Genomic DNA, 19,278 nt, shown 5'->3' on the forward strand with positions numbered 1-19,278 from the left:
GAAGTACAGACTTGAAGGAGAAGAAAATTGCTCAGATATGGGAAGGAGCAGGAGGTTCTGACGAGCTGGATTGCTCTTTGAAAGCTCTGTTGTAGACTCTGGACTGGATGGCCTCCTGTGTTTTGCTATTGTGACTTTTTCAATACTGTTCTTTTAAATTAGAGCTACCTCTTGAGAAAAACACATTCTCTAAAGGTTTTAGGATTTTAATTATTTCAATTAGTTTAATGCTCATCTACTTTATATGTGCGGATTAAATATCAATGCACATTTGTGCATGTGTGCAACTTTACTTCTAGTGCCCACCCCTTTTGATTCTTCCACTTGGTATAAAGTGACAAGCCGTCCTTCGACAGCATCTTCCAAACCTGCAACCTCAGCCACTTAAAACGGCAAGGACAGCAGATGCATGGGAACACCAGCCACTGAAAGTTCCCCTCCAAATCACACACCATCCTGATTATTGCCATTCCTTCACAGTTGCTGGGTCAACGTCCTAGAACTCCCTAGCAGCACTGTGACTGTTCCTACAGCACATGGACTGCAACCGTTGAAGAAGGCAGCTTACCACCAACTCTTCAAGTGCAATTAAGGATGGGCAATAAATGCTGTCCTAACCGGCGCCACCCACAACCCTGAACAAATAAAAGTCGCAACTGAGTTTTTAAAATGTTTATCAGAAGAGAAAGATAACAGTTATTTTCTAAACCTGAAATAAACTGGAAAAATTGTTGTGATATCAAGAAATTGCTCAAATAGCTGCCAATCTAGGAAGATTTCAGACAATAATTAGCCTTTAACTGACGTCGTATCTTATTTTGGTCACTTCTGTCATTGCAAAATCCTTTGTTAAAGCTAAAAATTCTAACTGTTCCTGACTTTATACTGGTTGATCATGCATAGCTTAAGAAAGAAAATGGACTAGGCTTTGTAACATTTTTCAGGACTCCTCGCAAAATGTTTCATAACAAACGAGTTATTTTTGAAGTGTTACCTTGGAAGACTTCCAAATATTAGAAATGTTCAGCTGATGTACTGAATTTTCTGCTGAACCAATGTATTGCGATTGTACGGGTGCGTTTCCAAGTTTTAGATGTAAAGCACTACAATTGATAGCTTTGAACAAAATTCTTTTTTTCATCTACTTCAGAGTTGATTTTAATAGATATCTTGGACAACACAATTATTTTCTTTGCCTACTTCAGCTTAGTTTGTTTTAATAGGTGTCCAGTAAATTGCTGCAGCTTTCATGTCTCCACCTTTTTTTCTTTTAAATAACTCAATTAGCATTACAGGCGGCTTTTGTTTGCTGCCTATGATCTCAGAAGTTTCTTTAACTAGTCAGGGTGACTCACAGAAAATACATATTTTATGGTTATAACCCAGACAGCATTGGAAGTATGCCCTGAAGTGTTATGGAGCTCAAATGTTATCTCCATTTATAACAATATACTGAAAGATCGTTTTGGCAGTTCTCTTTTGTAGTTCAATTGACATTTTGTAGTCTACCTGCAAAGTTCCCTGAACACCGTGAAGGATGATGTGCAGGAAAAATATATCCCATGAATGAAAATATCAGATTTAGATTGTGGGAAAGTAAAATTAAGTTCATGTCAGTGTATACTTACAAGGCCATGTTTTTTTTTAAAAAAAAAGGCATTTCATAACCTCTCTAGATGTAACATTACTTGATTGTGTAATTACAGGCCTTCAAGGGATTTGCAGCAAATGGTACAAGACGAGGATGAGTTGAAAGAAGTGACAGACTTGCGTAAAATAGCAGCTCAATTATTACAGCAAGAACCCCAAAACAGGTAGAATGAACACTTATTCTTTTGGTTGACTATTTCAAACAACCTCTTCGATGCAGTAGAATGATTTCAAGTCAACAACTGTGCTTGAGTAAACTTTAAAGTGTGCTCTGAATTTGCAGTTGAACAATATAAATCATCTTCTAATCGAGTGCATTTAAAGTCTTAATTTCCACTTTGCTGTTAATTACAATGTCCAATTCAAGCGATCATGATTTAATATTTACTCTGCAAGATGCATCAAGTAGCAGTAGACTATATGGAAAAGTTTTTTTTTAAAGCAGGCATTAACTTTTGTATATCTTGCACTTATAAATAATATGTAATCAGCTACAGTTTAAAACATTACAGATTTCATTTAGATGGTATCCTAAAAATAGCATCTTGGCGATTTATAGGGTGGGAACATAAAATTAGATAACCGTCTATTTTTCTCGTGTGTTTCTTCACATTTTTTCCTCTTTCTTTCTAATCCTTTTGAGTTTTTAATGTGCAGTCCTGTTTCAAAACTGCTCTTTTTCTATTCTTATATATTTCTATAATTCTACATGTGGAAGTTTTTTAAGAATATTAAATACCTAGTCCTTGATTTATTTTTGAATATTATTACTAATAACTTTGATATGCTTTCCCAATACTTTTCTTACTTGTTTCATATTGGGATGATTGATGCTCATGATGTTTGAGTACAGACGGAGGCCATTAACTTTTAAAGCATCATTCAATGAAAACTTTATCCAGAGAAGAAAGGCAGCAGGACCAGGATCCAGGTACATTTCTAGAACAAACCAAAATATACAAGTGGCTTTTTGTACCACAATTTAAGCATTCATAAAGCCAGCATTAGTCCAATCTTTCTTCAGCTAGAGCATGTAACGTCAGCATGAAATTGTGCCCAGAATCTTGTGCTTCGAGAAAGTGGCACGCAAGTTATTTAAGAATACCATTATGGATTTTACAAATTTATATTTTACCATCAATACTATTTACGTACACATTTATGGTATGTAATCAACCAAATTGGATGGAAATGTGAATAAATACAATTTCCATTAAAATGTATAGTAACATCCTGTATTGTTATTCTGGTGGCAAACTTCTGGCACACAAATTTACAGCTTCACTAGTTGAATGCCTTCCATCCTGCATTTCAATCTTTCAAATTGGATGTGCTCTAGCTTCTGGGTCAGCATGTATAATCACACACTGCTTTCTACCAGTTCGATGGACGATCTGAAGCTAGTTCCTTTTATCTCCATTTATATTTATTCAGATAATGTTTCCCCCTAGTATTCTAGATCCTATTTTAGCTGATGCTGAAGGCTATTTTAGTGCATGAAGCTCTAATTTAACCAATGAAATATTGAACCACCCGATGTTTTCATTGTGATAGCCAAAGCAGAGGATATAGCAAAGTGCTAATTTGCCGCTTCCAATTAGACTAGCTGTAGCTTAACATGAAAATTGTAGCTTGCATCTCATAACTAGCAATCGACTAATACCATTTTGAATTACCAAGACCGTCATATCAGCAATAAATAGATTTGGTTGTGTATACTGATCAAGTTCTAGCTGTCATGATTTTTTATTTTTTTTCCTGAACTTCTCATGTAGTTTCAGTTCTTCTCGTGATTAGGCGGAGGCAGAATAGGTAATTAAAACTACAGTACTGCAAGTAAAAAGTGAAGTTGGTTATTGATTCTTCATATAAAGATGATGAGATAGTTGAATAATGTTTCTGAAAATAAACCCATACCATCAATCTCCCCAAGTCTTTTAACTGAGTTAATCTATTCTCTTGTGTGACAGTACATCTTGATTTTTTTAGAACAAACCTTTTCTATACTTATTCAAATATCCGTTTTAATGCTTCAGATTCTTTTTTTAAGTTTGTCATAGACTATGGGACCTCCTTCCATATGATACATTTCAGTTAGTGTCGGCTAGCCATGACCATTATGATTTGAACTAAAATGTCTTGCATTTTTTTTCTCCTTGCTGGTCCAGCTGTAAAGTTACTTTTATCTCTCTTTCCTTGCTACCATTCTACATAGGATAATATAAGGCATACAGCACAGAAGCATACCATTTGGCCCAACTAGTTCTTATGGTATTTATGCTCCACTGAGTCTCTTCCCATTTGTCCTCTTCTAAATCTACCATCATGACCATCCATTCCTTTCTGCCTTGTGGTTGCCAAACCCCCTAAATGCATCTACACTATTCGACATTCTCACCACTCATTGGGTAAAGAAGCTTCTTCTGCATTCTCTTTCGGATTTCTTGGTGACTGTCTTATATTGATTGCCTCCAGTTATGCTCTTCCCCACAAGAAGAGATAATTCTGCAAATTTATTAATGTCATCCGAGAATTTGTTGCAACCTCCTCCACATTGAATGTACCCCCAATTTGGCATCACCTGCAACTTTAGAAATTGTGTTTGGATTCCAAAGTCCAAATCATTAATACAAATAGTGAAGAGGAGAGATGGCAGCACTGATCTATGTGGAACACCATTTCTCACCTTCTACCACTTCAAATAACTACCATGTGCTACCACGCTCTGCTTTCTGACTTGAAACTTGCCTACAATCCATTCTGCCGCTTCCTCCTGACTTCACATTCTCTGCCTTCATTCATTAGTCTGTTGTAGGGAACCTTATTTAAGCACTTTTGAAAATCCAGATAAATTGAACACTGCATTACTATTATCTACTTTTGTTATCCCCTCAAAAACCTTGGTCAAGCAAAATTTTCCCTTTTGACATTCATGCCAGCTATTCATTATTATGATTCTCATTACTATTCTCTCCTTGAGTAGGGATTCCATTATTTTTCCAAGAACCAATGTAAAACTGATTGGTCTATAATTTTCTTAAATATAGCAATTACATTATCTGCCAGTCCTCTGGCACTACGTCTTAATGTCGCGAGTTTTTAAACTATGTGTAGTAATGTCTCAGCTATATCTTCTCTAGATTCTTTGAAACATGTGAAAGCTTCTGGACCAGGGGTTTTATTCTCCGAGTTTGTTTATTTAATACATCCTTTTTATTATTTTCAATGCACTTATTTCATTGCTCATCTCATCATGCACTGCCAGGTCTACGTATAAAATTTATCTGATAAATACCAAAGTGAAATAATTTAATATTTTTGCCACCTCTGTGTCAATACCTATGGTGTTATCCTATCTTATCCCCTAATGGTCCTATTCCCATCACAACCCTCCTTATTTTGTTGTTGTGCCTGTGAAATATTTTACTGTTTTTAGTTTTATGTTCCTTGATTTAATTTCATCGTTCCTGTATGCTTTCCTAATTGATTTCTGCCCTAATCTCTTTGTATTCTGTTTTATCATGTGTTCCTCTGCTCTTTGTGTACTCATTGTATGCCTTTTTTCGAACCTGAAATTGTTTCTATATGTTTTTTCCATTCCTTTGTCCATCCATAGAGTTCCACTTGTATTTATGTAGCAGAATATATTTTCCTGCACTCTGAGCACCATTTTAAATGTTTTGCATCATCTTTCTAAATCATTGTTTGACAATATATTTTCCCAAGTTCTGTTCTCAGCCCCTCAAAATCAACAACTGAAAGAACAAACTAAATACTAGTGGGACTCAATGGATGAATAAAGACATAAACAAACAATTTACACGAATACTTGTAGTCTACATTCTAGTGAAGGAGTCAGAGACAGAAATCTGCAGACATATTTGGAAATGGAGTAAAAAGACATAGAATAATAATCATGGAGAATTTCATTATTTTCTTTGCATTCACTATATTGAGGTGAACCTAGATTGGCTCGTGTCAAGCAGCATTTTGGTTTTAATCTCATCTTTGCTTTTTGATCCTCCCTATCTCGGTAATATCAAGCCCCACAACTCAAAAGAGCTCTATGCTCCTAATTTGAGCCTCTGCTTATTCCCAATTATATTTGCTCCACCAATAGTGGCCATGCCTTTGTTTGCCAGGTCCCAAACTCTAGAATTCCCACCCCTACAACTTTACTTTTCTACCTTTAATGTCCTCCTTTAAGATGCTTCTTAAAAACTACCTTCTTGACAAAGCTTTTGATCATTTGACCCAATGTACCTTCCATCGCTTGGTGTCACTGTTTTAAAATTCCCCAGTGAAGTGTCATGGATTTCATTCTGCTAAAGGTGCTGTGTAGACATAAATTGATGAAGTTGAACCAATATAATTTTTGACTTAGCTGACAGTTTTGTAACAATCAAAGCTTTGATGTTGAGATGCTTTTTTAATACCGTATTTATCCACTTTAATATATTATTTGGTCCCGCTGTGTTGAAAATCAGTATGGTATGGCTTTGCTATTTTGGCTGGACATTGTCAGCGTTTTGGCAGAAAACAGATTATCCTTCCCTGTAAAACTGACTGACTTTACTTTCTGGCCAGAAAAGCTTGCGATACTTGAATTGTTCAAGGTTTCTGTTCAGAGGAAAATGAATAGAGGAAAATTGTTGAACGCGACTAACAAAATTTATATTTTCCAAATGTTATTGGCATGCACCTACCTGCTCATTATTAAAATGATGGGGCGGCAGGGTGACGCAGTGGTTAACAGTGCTGCCTCACTCACCAAGGACCCGGGTTTGATTCCTGGGTCACTGTCTGAATTTGCACATTCTCCTCGGGTTTGCGTGGATCTCACCTCAACAACCCAAAGATGTGCAAGGTAGGTGGATTGGCCATGCTAAATTGCCCCTTAATTGGAAAAAGAAATTATTAAAACGATTGCGTCATTTCCACTGTTGTTTTTCTGCTTCATCTTGACAATGAGATCACAGAAATGCATCGATAAAGCTACTAACATACAAGCTGTTGAAGATTTGAGAAAGCAACTGGGAACGGAGGAGCTCCATAGATAATTTTAATTGTTTTCAGTAAGTGAAAAATAAATATCCCACAGCCTTTTAAATGACTGTTTTGAAGGATCTGAACAGTACATTTATATAAAAACAGCATCCAGTATGACATTCACACCTAAGAAAGCTTGGAAATTCTTGGGTAGCTTCCTTTTATATCATGAAGAATATGGCAATGAACTTTGAAATTTGCGAATCTATTTTATGGAGTTGTGAATTTAAAATGACTGTCGTTAATTTTTACATTTTTATTTTTCCAGACTTTTCGCTCACTCATCTTCAATAAGTGGAAGAGACAGGAAGAAAAAAGCTTTGGAGTCTGATAGGTATTTGTGAATATTGCTCGCAACTCGCATGCATGTCCCTCTATCGTGCATGTCCCTCTATCGTGCCCTACATTCCTTTTTTCTAAGAAGTGTACTATACTAATAAATTTCAGTTCAGGAGGCTTTGTTAAAAAAGGGACAGGACTAGCAACTAAATATTCCAGGATATAGGTCTTTTAAGCGAGACAGGGAGGAAGGTAAAAGAGGTGACGGGAGTTGCAATACTGCAGCTGTACAGAGGGAGGACACCATAGAAGAATCAAGTAACGAGGCATTGTGGGTAGAACTCAAACAGGAAGGGGGCAGTCACTATGATACAGGGTGTGCTGCAGGTCTCCTGACAGCCCATGGGAAGTTGAAGAACAGATATGCAAGTGGATTTGGGTAGATATATAAATAATAGGGTTGTTGTAGTGGGAGACTTTAAATTTCTTCATATTGACTAGAAATCCCTTGGGGCTAGGGGTCTGGATGGTAAGGAATTTGTTAAGTGTTTCCAAGAAGGTTTTTTGGAACAATATGTGGATAGTCTGCCGAGAGAGGGGGCTATATTGGACCTAGCACTAAGGAACGAGCCCGGTCAGGTCATCAAAGCTGCAGGGGGAGAAATGTGGTGAACAGTGACCACAATTCCGTAAGCTTTCGGATACTCATGGAAAAGGACGAGTGTTGTCCTCCGGTTAAGCTGCTAAATTGGGGGAAGGCTAACTACAACCAGATTAGGCAGGAGTTGGAGGTTGTTGTTTGGGAGAGGCTGTTTGAGGGTAAATCCACATTTGGCATGTGGGAGTCTTAAGGAGCAGTTGATGGGAGTGCAGGACAGGCATGTGCCGGTGGAAAGGCAGGATTCAGGAACCATGGCTGACCAGGGAAATTGCAAATCTTGTCAAAAAGAAAAAAGATGTATATGTGAGGTATAGGCAACTAAAAACAGGTGAATCATTTGAGGAATACAAGGAAAGTAGAAAAGAGCTCAAGCAGGGAGTTAGGAGGGCAAAAAGGGTCATAAAATGTCCTTGGCAGACAGGATTAAGGAAAATCCCAAGGCATTTATACGTATATTAGGAACTAGAGGGTAGCTAGCGAAAGACTGGTCCACTCAAGGACAAAGGAGGGAAATTTTGTGTGGAACCAAGGAAGTAGGTAAGATCCTTAATGAGTATTTCGCATCAGTATTTACAAAGGAGAAGGAAACGTTGACTGGTGTTGTCTTCGAGGGATGTGTAAATACTTTAGAACAGGTTGTTATTATGAGGAAGGAAGTGTTTAGGTGTGTAAAAAGCATGAAGGTGGACAAATCCCTAGGGCCAGGTGGCATCTATCCCAGATTACTGAGGGAGACAAGAGATGAAATCGCTGGGCCTCTAACAGAAATCTTTGTGTCCTCGTTGACCACAAGTGAGATCCCAGAGAATTGGAGGATAGCCAATGTTGTACTGTTATTTAAGAAGGGTTGCAAGGATAATCCGGCTGGTTATAGGCCAGTGAGCTTGATGTCAGTGATAGTGAAATTGTTGGAAAATATTCTCAGAGATAGGATCGATGCACATTTGGCAGTGAATGTTCTTATTAACAAAAGACGGCATGGTTTTGTACGAGGAAGGTCATATCTCACTAATTTAATTGACTTTTTGAGGGGGTGACAAAAATGACTGACGAGGGAAGGGCTGTGGATGTTGTCTAAATGGACTTTAGTAAAGCATTTGATAAGGTTCCTCATAGCAGGCTGGTGCAAAAGATTAAATTACGTGGGGTCAGGAGTGAAGTAGCTGGATGGATTCTGAACTGGCTTGGCCATAGAAGACAGAGGGTAACGATGGAAGTGTGTTTTTCTGAATGAAGGTCTGTAACTAGTGGTGTTACGCAGGGGTCAGTACTGGGACCGCTACTCTTTGTAATATATATGAATAATTTGGAGGAAAACGTATAAAGTCTGATTAGCAAGTTTGCGGACGATACTAAGATTGCAGGACTTGCGGACAGTGATGAAGATTGTCAGAGAATACAACAGGATAGAGATAGGCTGCAAAATTGGGCAGAGAAATGGCAGATGGAATTTAACCCCGACAAATGCGAGGTGATGCATTTTGGTAGATCCAATTCAGGTGGGAGCTATAAAGTAAATCACAGGAGCATAGAGTCACAGAGAGATCTGGACGTGCAGGTCCATAAGACCATAAGACATAGGAACAGAATTAGGCCACTTGGCCTATCAAGTCTACTCCGCCATTCAATCATGGCTGATATTTTCTCATCCCCAATACACCTGATCCTTTTATCAATCAAGAACCTAGAACCTATCTATCACTGTCTTAAAGACACTCAGTGATTTGGCTTCCACAACTTTGTGCGGCAAAGAGTTCCACATATTCACTACCCTCTGGCTGAAGAAATTCCTCCTCATCTCTGTTTTAAAGGATCGTCCCTTTAGTCTGAGATGGGATCCTCTGGTTCTAGTTTTTCCTACAGGTGGAAACATCCTCTCCATGTCCACTGTATACAGGCCTCGCAGTATCCTGTAAGTTTCAATAAAATCCCTCCTCATCCTTCTAAACTCCAATGAGTACAGACCCAGAGTTGTCAACCGTTCCTCATACGACAAGTACATCCCTGGTCTTGTATTCTAGCCCTCTTGACACGAATGCTAACATTGTATTTGCCTTCTTAACTACCGACTGAATCTGCACGTTAACCTTAAGAGAATCGTGAACAAGGTCCACAGATCTTTAAAATGGCAGCACAGGTGGAAATGGTGGTAAAGAAAGCATACGGCATGCTTGCCTTCATAGGATGGGGTGTAGAGTATAAAAGCTCGAAAATTATATTACAGCGATATAGAACGTTGGCTAGGCCACATTTGGAATACTGTGTCCAATTCTGGCCCCACACTACCAAAAGGATGTGGAGGCTTTGGAGAGAGTACAGAAAAGGTATACCAGGATGTTGCCTGGTATGGAGGGTATTAGTTAGAAGGAGAGATTGGGTAAACTGGGATTATTCTCCCTAGAGAGACGGAGGCTGACGGGGTGACCTGATAGAAGTTTATAAAATTATTAGGGTATAGATAGGGCGAACAGTTGGAGGTTTTTCCCAGGGCGGAATTGAAAATTACAAGGCACACGTTCAAGGTGAGGGAGGACAGGTTCAGTGGAGACGTGCGGGGAAAGGTTTTTACAGAGGGTGGTGGTGGAATTCACTGCCAAGTGAGGTGGTTGAGGCAGGCACGTTAGCGACCTTTAAGACTTATCTGAACAGGCACATGAACAGACGGGCTATAGAAGGATACAGGCGGCTGGTCTAGATAGGACACGTGATTGGCGCAGCCTTGGAGTGCCGAAGGGCCTGTTCCTGTGCTTTGTTGTTCTTTAGGTTATGACAAGCTCTTTGGATGAGTGCACACACTGCCCTCATGTGGATATTTGCCTCGAGAACATAGTGTGGGATGTATTGCACACCTGTGTTTTGCCTTTTGCCAGATAAATTAATTTCCTTTCTGCTTGTTCTTAATTTCAAAATAGTTAATTATATTTGGTTTGTTCAGCAATTACTGTGCTGCAATTGTAAATGGCAAACTTCAATGTTCTTGCAATTACATTTGTAAGTTTAGCACAAGAGTAAACAGAGTCCCTGTCTATTTTTTTCTGTGTAATTACACGTAACTAATAATGATTTTGCTTTATTTTGTGGTTATTAAATTAAAGCTGGGAGCAAAATTACTATTTCTTTCTTGATACAGTTTCAAAATATCACCAGGTCCAAGAAGCATTTGCCTAGAACAGATAAATCTAACTTTTACTTGAATATACTTATTCTTTAAAAAAAAAAAAAAAAATTCAATTAAGGGGCAATTTAGCATGGCCAATCCACCTACCCTGCACATCTTTGGGTTGTCGGGGGGGGGGGCAGCAGCTGGTGGACTTTGTGAACAGGGCATCTGGCCATGGTGGGCGGTATGGGTACTGGCATGTGCAGGGTGGGGAGCGTGCACAATGCCGGCTGGTAGGTGTTGGGCTGTGGTGGCGGACGGTGTGCTACGAGTGTGTGGGATGGGAGTTGGTGCCAGGGGAATGGTACTACCTACTCACCCTGGCTGCCTTGAGGTCATGCAGCTTCTTCTTGCACTCCTGTCCGGTCCTGCCGGTGGGGGCCTGATGTACGATGGTGAGTGGCAGCTTCCTTCCCACCGCTGGAACAGTGGTCTCCACGTGGTCCAGCAGGATCTCCCAACTGTGTCTGCGAACCAGGGTTCCGGTCTCCATACTGCCATCTATTTGACTGGGGTGAGTATGTGTGAGGAGTGGAGTGCTAATATGCAGCTGCAGTTTGTCGGCCTCTCAAATGGCAATCTCAACCCCAGCGAATCGGATACTGTTTTTCATTAGAATCGATCAAGCTGCACATGGCACCAGTGCTAGCCCACTAATGGATCTTGAATTGCTCCGGGACCAGCGGCAATTTAGTTGTCATGGAAGTCCACCAATTTAGTCTCGGCGTTGACACTTAGTTTCTGAAATGGAGAATCCTGCCCACTATTTTGCTGGCTACTGATACTTTAAACTATAGACCAGGACTCTAACCTGATCTAAAAGTCCAGTATCAGTGTATATGTCCCTTTATGTAGACATTAATTTCTCACCGCTAATTATTCTTGGCTCCAAAAGGTTTACCTCCAATTTTTTCCTTTCCCAGCCTGTGAACTTTCCACTCCAGAGCTAGCTTTCAGGTTGCAAGATTTCCAGGAGCTTCTTCCTGTATCTAGACCAAGGCCAATCTTTCAGCCTTCTATTAACTTCTTACATATTTGGCCTTTTCCAATCCGAGCACCAACTCCCTGTGCAGTGAGCTGCAGTGTCTTGGTGGATATAGCTTCCATTTTTCCGGATCCTAGCAGAGTAGCCTTGTCTCTGATGTTTCCAGAGATATAACCCTTTCCGTTTGAAAACTCATCTGCATAGTAATGTTAATGTATCCAATAGAAATGCTGATTATCAATCCTCGAGACCCTCACTGTCTTTTATCTTGGAAATAAATGGGCTGTTTAAAGCAAAACGGTTTACAACTTGATATTCTCAACACTTTTCTGGGACTTGGGAAACACTCAGACTGTCTACGGTTAACACATAAGCTGCACCCATTGTCCCCAAGTGTATTCTTCTACCAACGAAAACATTTAGCGTACCCCAAGATCTTTGACAATCATAGATTCATAGAATCGTCATAGAATTTACAGTGCAGAAGGAGGCCATTTGGCCCATCGAGTCTGTACCGGCCCTTACAAAGAGCACCCTACTGAAGCCCACGTATCTACCCTATCCCCGTAACCCAATAACCCCCACTTAACATTTTTTGGACACCAAAGGGCAATTTATCATGGTCAATCCACCTAACCCGAACATCTTTGGACTGTGGGAGGAAACCGGAGCACCCGGAGAAAACCCACGCAGACACTGGGAGAACGTGCAGACTCCGCACAGACAGTGACCCAGCCTGGAATTGAACCTGGGACCCTGGAGCTGTGAAGCAATTGTGCTAACCACTATGCTGCCGTGCTGCCCGGTTAATCAAGCCACCTATATTTACCATCAGGCAGACCTCCGACCAGGTCATGTGAATCCTTTCATTTTGCCTTAATTTAAAAATACTTTCCCAAGGCACAGGCCAGAATTTTACGTTGCATTGGTGGGCATGTGCCCGACCTATGAATTGTGTCAAATCGCCCAACAAGGTGTCTTTGAGCACTTGCCCAATATTTTGGTCAACCGGAGGGTATACTCGCGTGTGAAAGTCAAAAGCATGTCCGCCGACGATCAAACTGGCAATTTGACCAATAAGGGGTCAATTGAATTAAATTTTACATGGCCCATTTGCTTTTAGGGTTAGTGGGTAGGCTGATTGGCGAGACGTCCTTCACATTTTAGCTTCAACCTTGATCCAGTGCAGGATGAAATGACTGGACTGAAATAAAATTTTAAATGTCGTCCCGGGATGAGGTTTGTATTTGAATAAACTGCCTCGACATTGAGTTTTTCCGTCGCTATTTATTTTTTTTACTTGTCCGCAGCTCCCTGAGAGTTCTTCACAACAGCTGCCCCACTGAGGTGGCACGTTTGCAGGTGCCAGCCCACACTCTCCCTTTTCTCGGTCTCTGACCTCTCTGGCAGCACTGAGCCTTGCACAGCGTGCATTTTACGCTGGCTGCCCATTACTTAGTAAACCATTTGGAAATCACATTTGGGGGGGGGGCCAACAGCGGTCAGAAGTGCGCTTTGTGCCTGCCTCTAGGCCTGCCGAGTGTGTGTGTGTGCATGGCAGATTAAAAAAATTTGGGGTACAATCTTTCAAACCTCTTAATTGTAACAAATTGTATTAGCTGAAAACTGACACGTGATGGAAATGTGAGGAAGCTGAGACAGATCATTCACGACCATGCTAGTTGCGAATGCTTCCGTGCTGACATTTTCCCTCGCATGTTGGGCTCCACCATCACTGAGATTATGGATCTTAGATAGTCGACCAACATTCACAACTGGATGTGGCATGACTTCAGACATTTGATCTGATCGGTTTGTTTGTGGATCACTTTTTCCAGTCTGTAGCATTTGGCTCCGGTTTAGCATGCATGCAGTCCTATGTTCTTGCTTTGCTAGGTTTGCACTTTTTTTTTGTAGGCGCATTGACATATCTTTAGAAGCTCTTCAGTAAACCAGAATAATTGTCTAACGATAACAATAATTGTGGAATGTCCCAAGCCATGGGATTCCAGATTGTGGTACAGTTCTGCTGTTACTGATGGTTGCCTCTTTTGAGCTGTTAGAGATGTGGTTTAAACCATCCCACTTTGCCTGGTTGTAGGGCCATACAATGTGATGATGGTTATCCTCAGTGTGAAGGTTGGAACTTTGTCCCTACAAGGACTGTGTGTTCACTGTTACCCAAATGGTCTTGGATGGTTTGGTGAAGACCATGTCAAGTAGATTTTATTTCCCCCTCCTCTTTATGTTCTCACCCACATGGGTAGAAAACCAACAGGTTTGCTAATTGTGTAGAACGATTTAATGGATTGAATAAACTGCATATTTGGTAGAAAATAGATGAGATGGAGGTTCATTAAGTTAATGGGCAAAGAACAAATTGTGCAGGTTTGTTTTTAATCCTAATTTGACCTGATATTTCATCTAGTTTCTGCTTCTCTCATTGAATGCCGTCTGTGTATATTGTGAGTAGTCTGGGGAAAGCAAGCTGCAAACGGAACAGATGTCATATTCAAATTCCATATACTAAACAAATCCAAAGAAGAAAACCACGAGAACGTAATAAGGTTATTAGTTCCCACCGACTTTTGCCCCTCGGGCCCCATCCCTTGGCATGGCCAATGTGGCACCCTGGGACTGCTAACCAGTGAACTAGAGTACTGCCCCTGACACTTGCAGTCCCAAGTTGGCACCGCCCAGGTGTCATGATTACCCTGCCCCCGACCACCCAGAGGGCTCCAATGACCTAGAAGACCCCTGGAGTAGTCATCGCATTTGAAATGGAGACCAGTACTAATCGGTGCCTGGATGAGGTTTTGACGGTGTGGCTGGTGACTCCAGGGAACCGGGAGACTGCAGCCTCAAACCAGCCACACATACTTAGATGCACTTAATGACTCTTAAATATGATTACCTGGATCATGCCCTGCGAGGGCATGATCCAGATCCCACCTGGTGTCTCGCGAGTGGCTTGGCGCATGGCGTGAAGCCCATGTTGGACTGCTCCCATGATGCTCCTGGATCGGAGCTAGGCACAATGTAGTGGCACAATCACGCCTTATATCTGAAGCTAGTTACGTTCGTTACAACTGCTGGAAATCCCAACAATTAATTCTAATACAGACTGTTAGCGTCTCTGTTACACCATAAGACCATAGGAAATAGGAACAGGCGTAGGTCATTCAGCCCTACAAGCCTGCTCTGCTATTCATTAAGATCATGGCTGATCTATCACTAATGGACTTTGAGGAACCTAACACTGTTACTCCTTGCCATTGCCAACAGCACAACGCTGTCACATTGGCATTAGGAAGGCAAAGAACCTGCATTTCTACAGTGTTTTTCAAAAGTTCAGTGTCCCATATAACATCAAAGTCCGTGAAGTACAGAGTATTCATCATAGTAATGAAATGTTACGGACAGCAGGAGGTTCGATTTAAACAACACGGATTTCTCCTCACCACCTCTCTGTGAACAGATATTTTAATTTCTCCCTTTATAATGTTGTTGTAGTTCCCAGCTCCACAATTTTAGTGTGATCCAATTTTTATTAATAACCCCAGAGTAAACAAGAGATAGGGTTTCTTTATTTGCACATACACTCGAAAGGGTGGTAGTGCTACGTGGCCTCCAGTGCATTTATACAATATTGGAGTGATAGTGAAATAAAGAGTTACAGGGCAAATACCAAAGAACATTGACTTATTGTTTCATGTGAGTCTAGAATCCAGAATCAAAGTCGAGTGGTGCATTCTTTTTCAGAGGTTGGCAGGGTGAAGTCTGATGCTAGATAATTCACTTTTCCAGTAGAGATTACTTCCGGAATGATATAGGCACATAAGAGTGTCTTGTGGGCGCTGGTAAATTCCATTGCAAACAGTTTAAATGGGAAGCCAGGCATTTATCTGCACAAGCCCTCGTTGGAGTTGCATGCTAAATGGAAGATGTTCGACCACCTTGCAGCTCCACAAGACGATATTTCAGGCCCCTGAAACTAGGGTGTCATGCTGTGTGACCTTATTTTGCTACTTGGCTTTGACATAGTATGTATATTCCTCTTTCAAGATTCTAGAGATTATTCCACCATTAAGAATTTGAAAGGAGGGTATATGGTTCATTGTCCTAGCAGACTAGTAGTCTCCATTGGTCAGGACTGGTTTATAAAATGTAGACAACCTTTGTACAATTCCCCTTGAATTTGGTCTCTGCAATCCCAGGGATCATTAGCATTTCTTCAGAGATTACAAGGTATCAGTTTCTCTGAAGCTGCCAGAAAGTTCCTTTTGTTCAGGGTTCTGGGAATAAGAAGCTTAAGCCTTTTTAAAATATTTGTCCAGCTTTTATAATTTTAGGAAGTAATCATGATATCTATAATATGTATATACTATATATATATATATATTATATATATTCATTAAAATATAAGGTAGATTTATTGACCATCCCGACGGGTGTTTTTGGCAGCGAAGGAGGCCCGCCTTTGTCAACAGGATTTCCTGGTGACAGCACCCCTCTTTGCCAGGAAACCCGTGCTCCAGCGTGAACAACTGGTAAATCATGCCCATAGTGTGAGAACGTGGGCGCGATTCTCTGACCTCATGCAGGTTCGGAGAATAGGGGGCCGCGCCGGTTTTTCACGCGACGCTAGTCCGACGCGCTCCCACTCTTCTCCCAAACGAGAATATTTTTTACATCGGTTTTCCCGCGGATAACCTTGTCAAACACCCTGATACGGCCAAACAGCCGACTATCTGTCCCTCCGTTATTCTCCGGCCCGGATGGGCCGAAGTCCCGACGTCGTGATGCCAGGTTATGACTCCGGCTATCATACCTGCTTTTTAAAGTCGTCAGCCAGTCGTGCCGGCTGACGAGAGGAGCGAGGAGGTGAGCGGACCGCCGGTGTCTGGGCAGACCGGGGAAGGCATCCCTGAGAAGGCAGAGAACAGTCGGGGGGGGGGGGGGGGGGAAGGAGAGGAGGGGGGGGGGGGGGGGGGAAAGGAGAGGAGGGGGGGGAAGGAGAGGAGGGGGGGAAGGAAGGAGAGGAGGGGGGGAAGGAAGGAGAGGAGGGGGGGAAGGAAGGAGAGGAGGGGGGGAAGGAAGGAGAGGAGGGGGGGAAGGAAGGAGAGGAGGGGGGGGAAGGAAGGAGAGGAGGGGGGGAAGGAAGGAGAGGAGGGGGGGAAGGAAGGAGAGGAGGGGGGGAAAGGAAGGAGAGGAGGGGGGAAAGGAGAGGAAGGGGGAAAGGAGAGGAGGGGGAAGGAAGGGGGGAGGAGGGGGAGGGGGAGGGAGAGGAGGGGGGAGGTGAGGAGGGGGGAGGGCGGGGTGGAGAGGAGGGTGGGGTGGAGAGGAGGGGGAGGGAGAGGGAGGGGGGAGGGAGAGGGCGGGAGAGGAGGGAGGGCGCGCGGGCGGGAGAGGAGGGAGGGGGGGTGAGGAGGGGGAGGGGAGGGAGGGGGTGGAGGGGAGAGAGAAGGGAGGGGAGGGGGAGAGGAGGGGGGAGGGGGGTGGAGAGGAGGGGTTGTGGAGAGGAGGGAGAGGGGGGAGGGAGGGGTGGAGAGGGAGGGGGGAGGGGTAGAGAGGGGGGGGGGAGGGAGGGGTGGAGAGGATGGGGGGAGGGGTAGAGGGGGGGAGGGAGGGGTGGAGAGGATGGGGGGAGGGGGTGGAGAGGGGAGGGAGGGGAGGGGGAGAGGAGGGGGGAGGGGGGTGGAGAGGAGGGGTTGTGGAGGGGAGGGGGGAGGGAGGGGGGGAGAGGGAGGGGTGGAGAGGGAGAGGGAGGGGGTAGGGAGGAGGGAGGGGGTGGAGAGGAGGGAAGAGGAGAGGAGGGGGGTGGAGAGGAGGGAGGAGGGGGGAGGAGAGGAGGGGGGTGGGGAGGAGGGGGGAGGAGGGGGGTGGGGAGGAGGGGGGAGGAGGGGGGTGGGGAGGAGGGGGGTGGAGAGGAGGGGGAGAGGAGGAGGGGGAGGGAGGGGTGGAGAGGAGGAGGGGGAGGGAGGGGTGGAGAGGAGGGGAGGGGAGGGAGGGGGGGAGGGGGAGGGGTGGAGGGGAGGGAGGGGGGTGGAGAGGAGGGGGGTGGAGAGGAGGGGGAGGGGGGTGGAGAGGGGGGTGGAGAGGAGGGGGAGGGGGGTGGAGAGGAGGGGGAGGGAGGGGGGGTGGAGAGGAGGGGGAGGGAGGGGTGGAGAGGAGGGGTGGAGAGGAGGAGGGGGGGGAGGGGTGGAGAGGAGGGGAGGGGAGGGAGGGGTGGAGGGGAGGGAGGGGGGTGGAGAGGAGGGGGGTGGAGAGGAGGGGGAGGGGGGTGGAGAGGAGGGGGAGGGAGGGGGGGTGGAGAGGAGGGGGAGGGAGGGAGGGGTGGAGAGGAGGGGTGGAGAGGAGGGGGAGGGAGGGAGGGGTGGAGAGGAGGGGGTGGAGGAGGGGGGAGGGAGGGGGGTGGAGAGGAGGGGGAGGGAGGGGGGTGGAGAGGAGGGGGTGTGGAGAGGAGGGAGGGGGGGAGGGAGGGGGGGAGGGAGGGTGGAGGGGGGAGGGTGGAGGGGAGGGAGGGGGTGGAGAGGAGGGGGAGGGAGGGGGGTGGAGAGGAGGGGTTGTGGAGGGAGATAGGGAGGGTGAGGAGAGGGAGAGGACGAGGCCGGAGGGGAGAGAGAGGAGGGAGATAGGGAGGGTGAGGAGGGGGAGATAGGGAGGGTGAGGAGGGGGGAGATAGGGAGGGTGAGGAAAGGAGGGGGGAGATAGGGAGGTGAGGAGGGGGGAGGGAGAGGGAGGGTGGGGAGAGGAGGAGGGAAGGGAGGGAGAGAGAGGGGGGAGAGAGGGAAGGGGGGATGGAGGGAAAGGTGGGAGAGGGAGGGAGGGAGTGACTCGTCCACCCCCCGGTTACAAAATGTCAGCCGCCCTGCCATGGCATGACGGTCACGAGGACACGGTCGTTGGTTGCCCTGTGGCTTACGGCCACAGGACACTGACGCACCGGTGAGGAGGATGTAGTTAACTGCCCGTTGGATGCAGAAAGTGACCAGGGGTTAGGCTGGCCGCGTATCAGCAACGCGACCAGGCCACTGGGACACATAGGTATCCCGTGGCACGTGGCTGCCGAGGTGTCCATTAACCTCCCTCTAACATGTCGTTTCACTGCCCCCCACCACCCTTCTGCAGGTTAGCAGAATGTATGCGAACAGAACGGCTATGTGCAGCGCAGTGGTTGGGGCTGCTGCACTGCAGTTGGAGATGGAGCAGCATCCGCAGCCACAACCCGCAGTGGATGCAGGGCCAGCTGCAGCAGCAGAGGGAATGGCCGAGGACTTGCCAGTCGTTGAGCAGCATGGGGGTGGGAGAGGAGAGAGTGAGGGTAGAGCCAGGGCACCAGAGGCGACGACCGAGGCCGAGGGTGTAGCGTGGCCGGATCTTTTTCCAGACAATGCCAGACATCACTTGCAGGAGGAGACTCCGGTTGAGTAGAGAGACGGTGACACATATCTGTCACCTCGTGGCGCACCTCACGCCACGTGGAGCACCTCA

General features: G+C 44.7%; 1 protein-coding gene across 5 annotated transcripts in view; it reads left to right on the top strand.

Annotated features, from left to right (window-relative positions):
- The window catches only part of lrch2 (leucine-rich repeats and calponin homology (CH) domain containing 2), a 178,683-nt gene that overhangs the window by 99,136 nt on the left and 60,269 nt on the right, over window positions 1-19,278 (top strand). For 3 of the 5 annotated variants that reach the window (XM_038775965.1, XM_038775961.1, XM_038775960.1), the window contains exons 11-13: window positions 1,707-1,814; window positions 2,504-2,581; window positions 6,968-7,033. In XM_038775965.1, the coding sequence (XP_038631893.1) occupies window positions 1,707-1,814; window positions 2,504-2,581; window positions 6,968-7,033 (252 nt within the window). The remainder of the gene's footprint in view (window positions 1-1,706; window positions 1,815-2,503; window positions 2,582-6,967; window positions 7,034-19,278) is intronic. The other 2 variants (XM_038775964.1, XM_038775962.1) reach the window with 1 other exon arrangement.

Source organism: Scyliorhinus canicula, chromosome 17 (assembly GCF_902713615.1).
Source record: "Scyliorhinus canicula chromosome 17, sScyCan1.1, whole genome shotgun sequence".
In the NCBI taxonomy this organism is placed as follows: domain Eukaryota; kingdom Metazoa; phylum Chordata; class Chondrichthyes; order Carcharhiniformes; family Scyliorhinidae; genus Scyliorhinus; species Scyliorhinus canicula.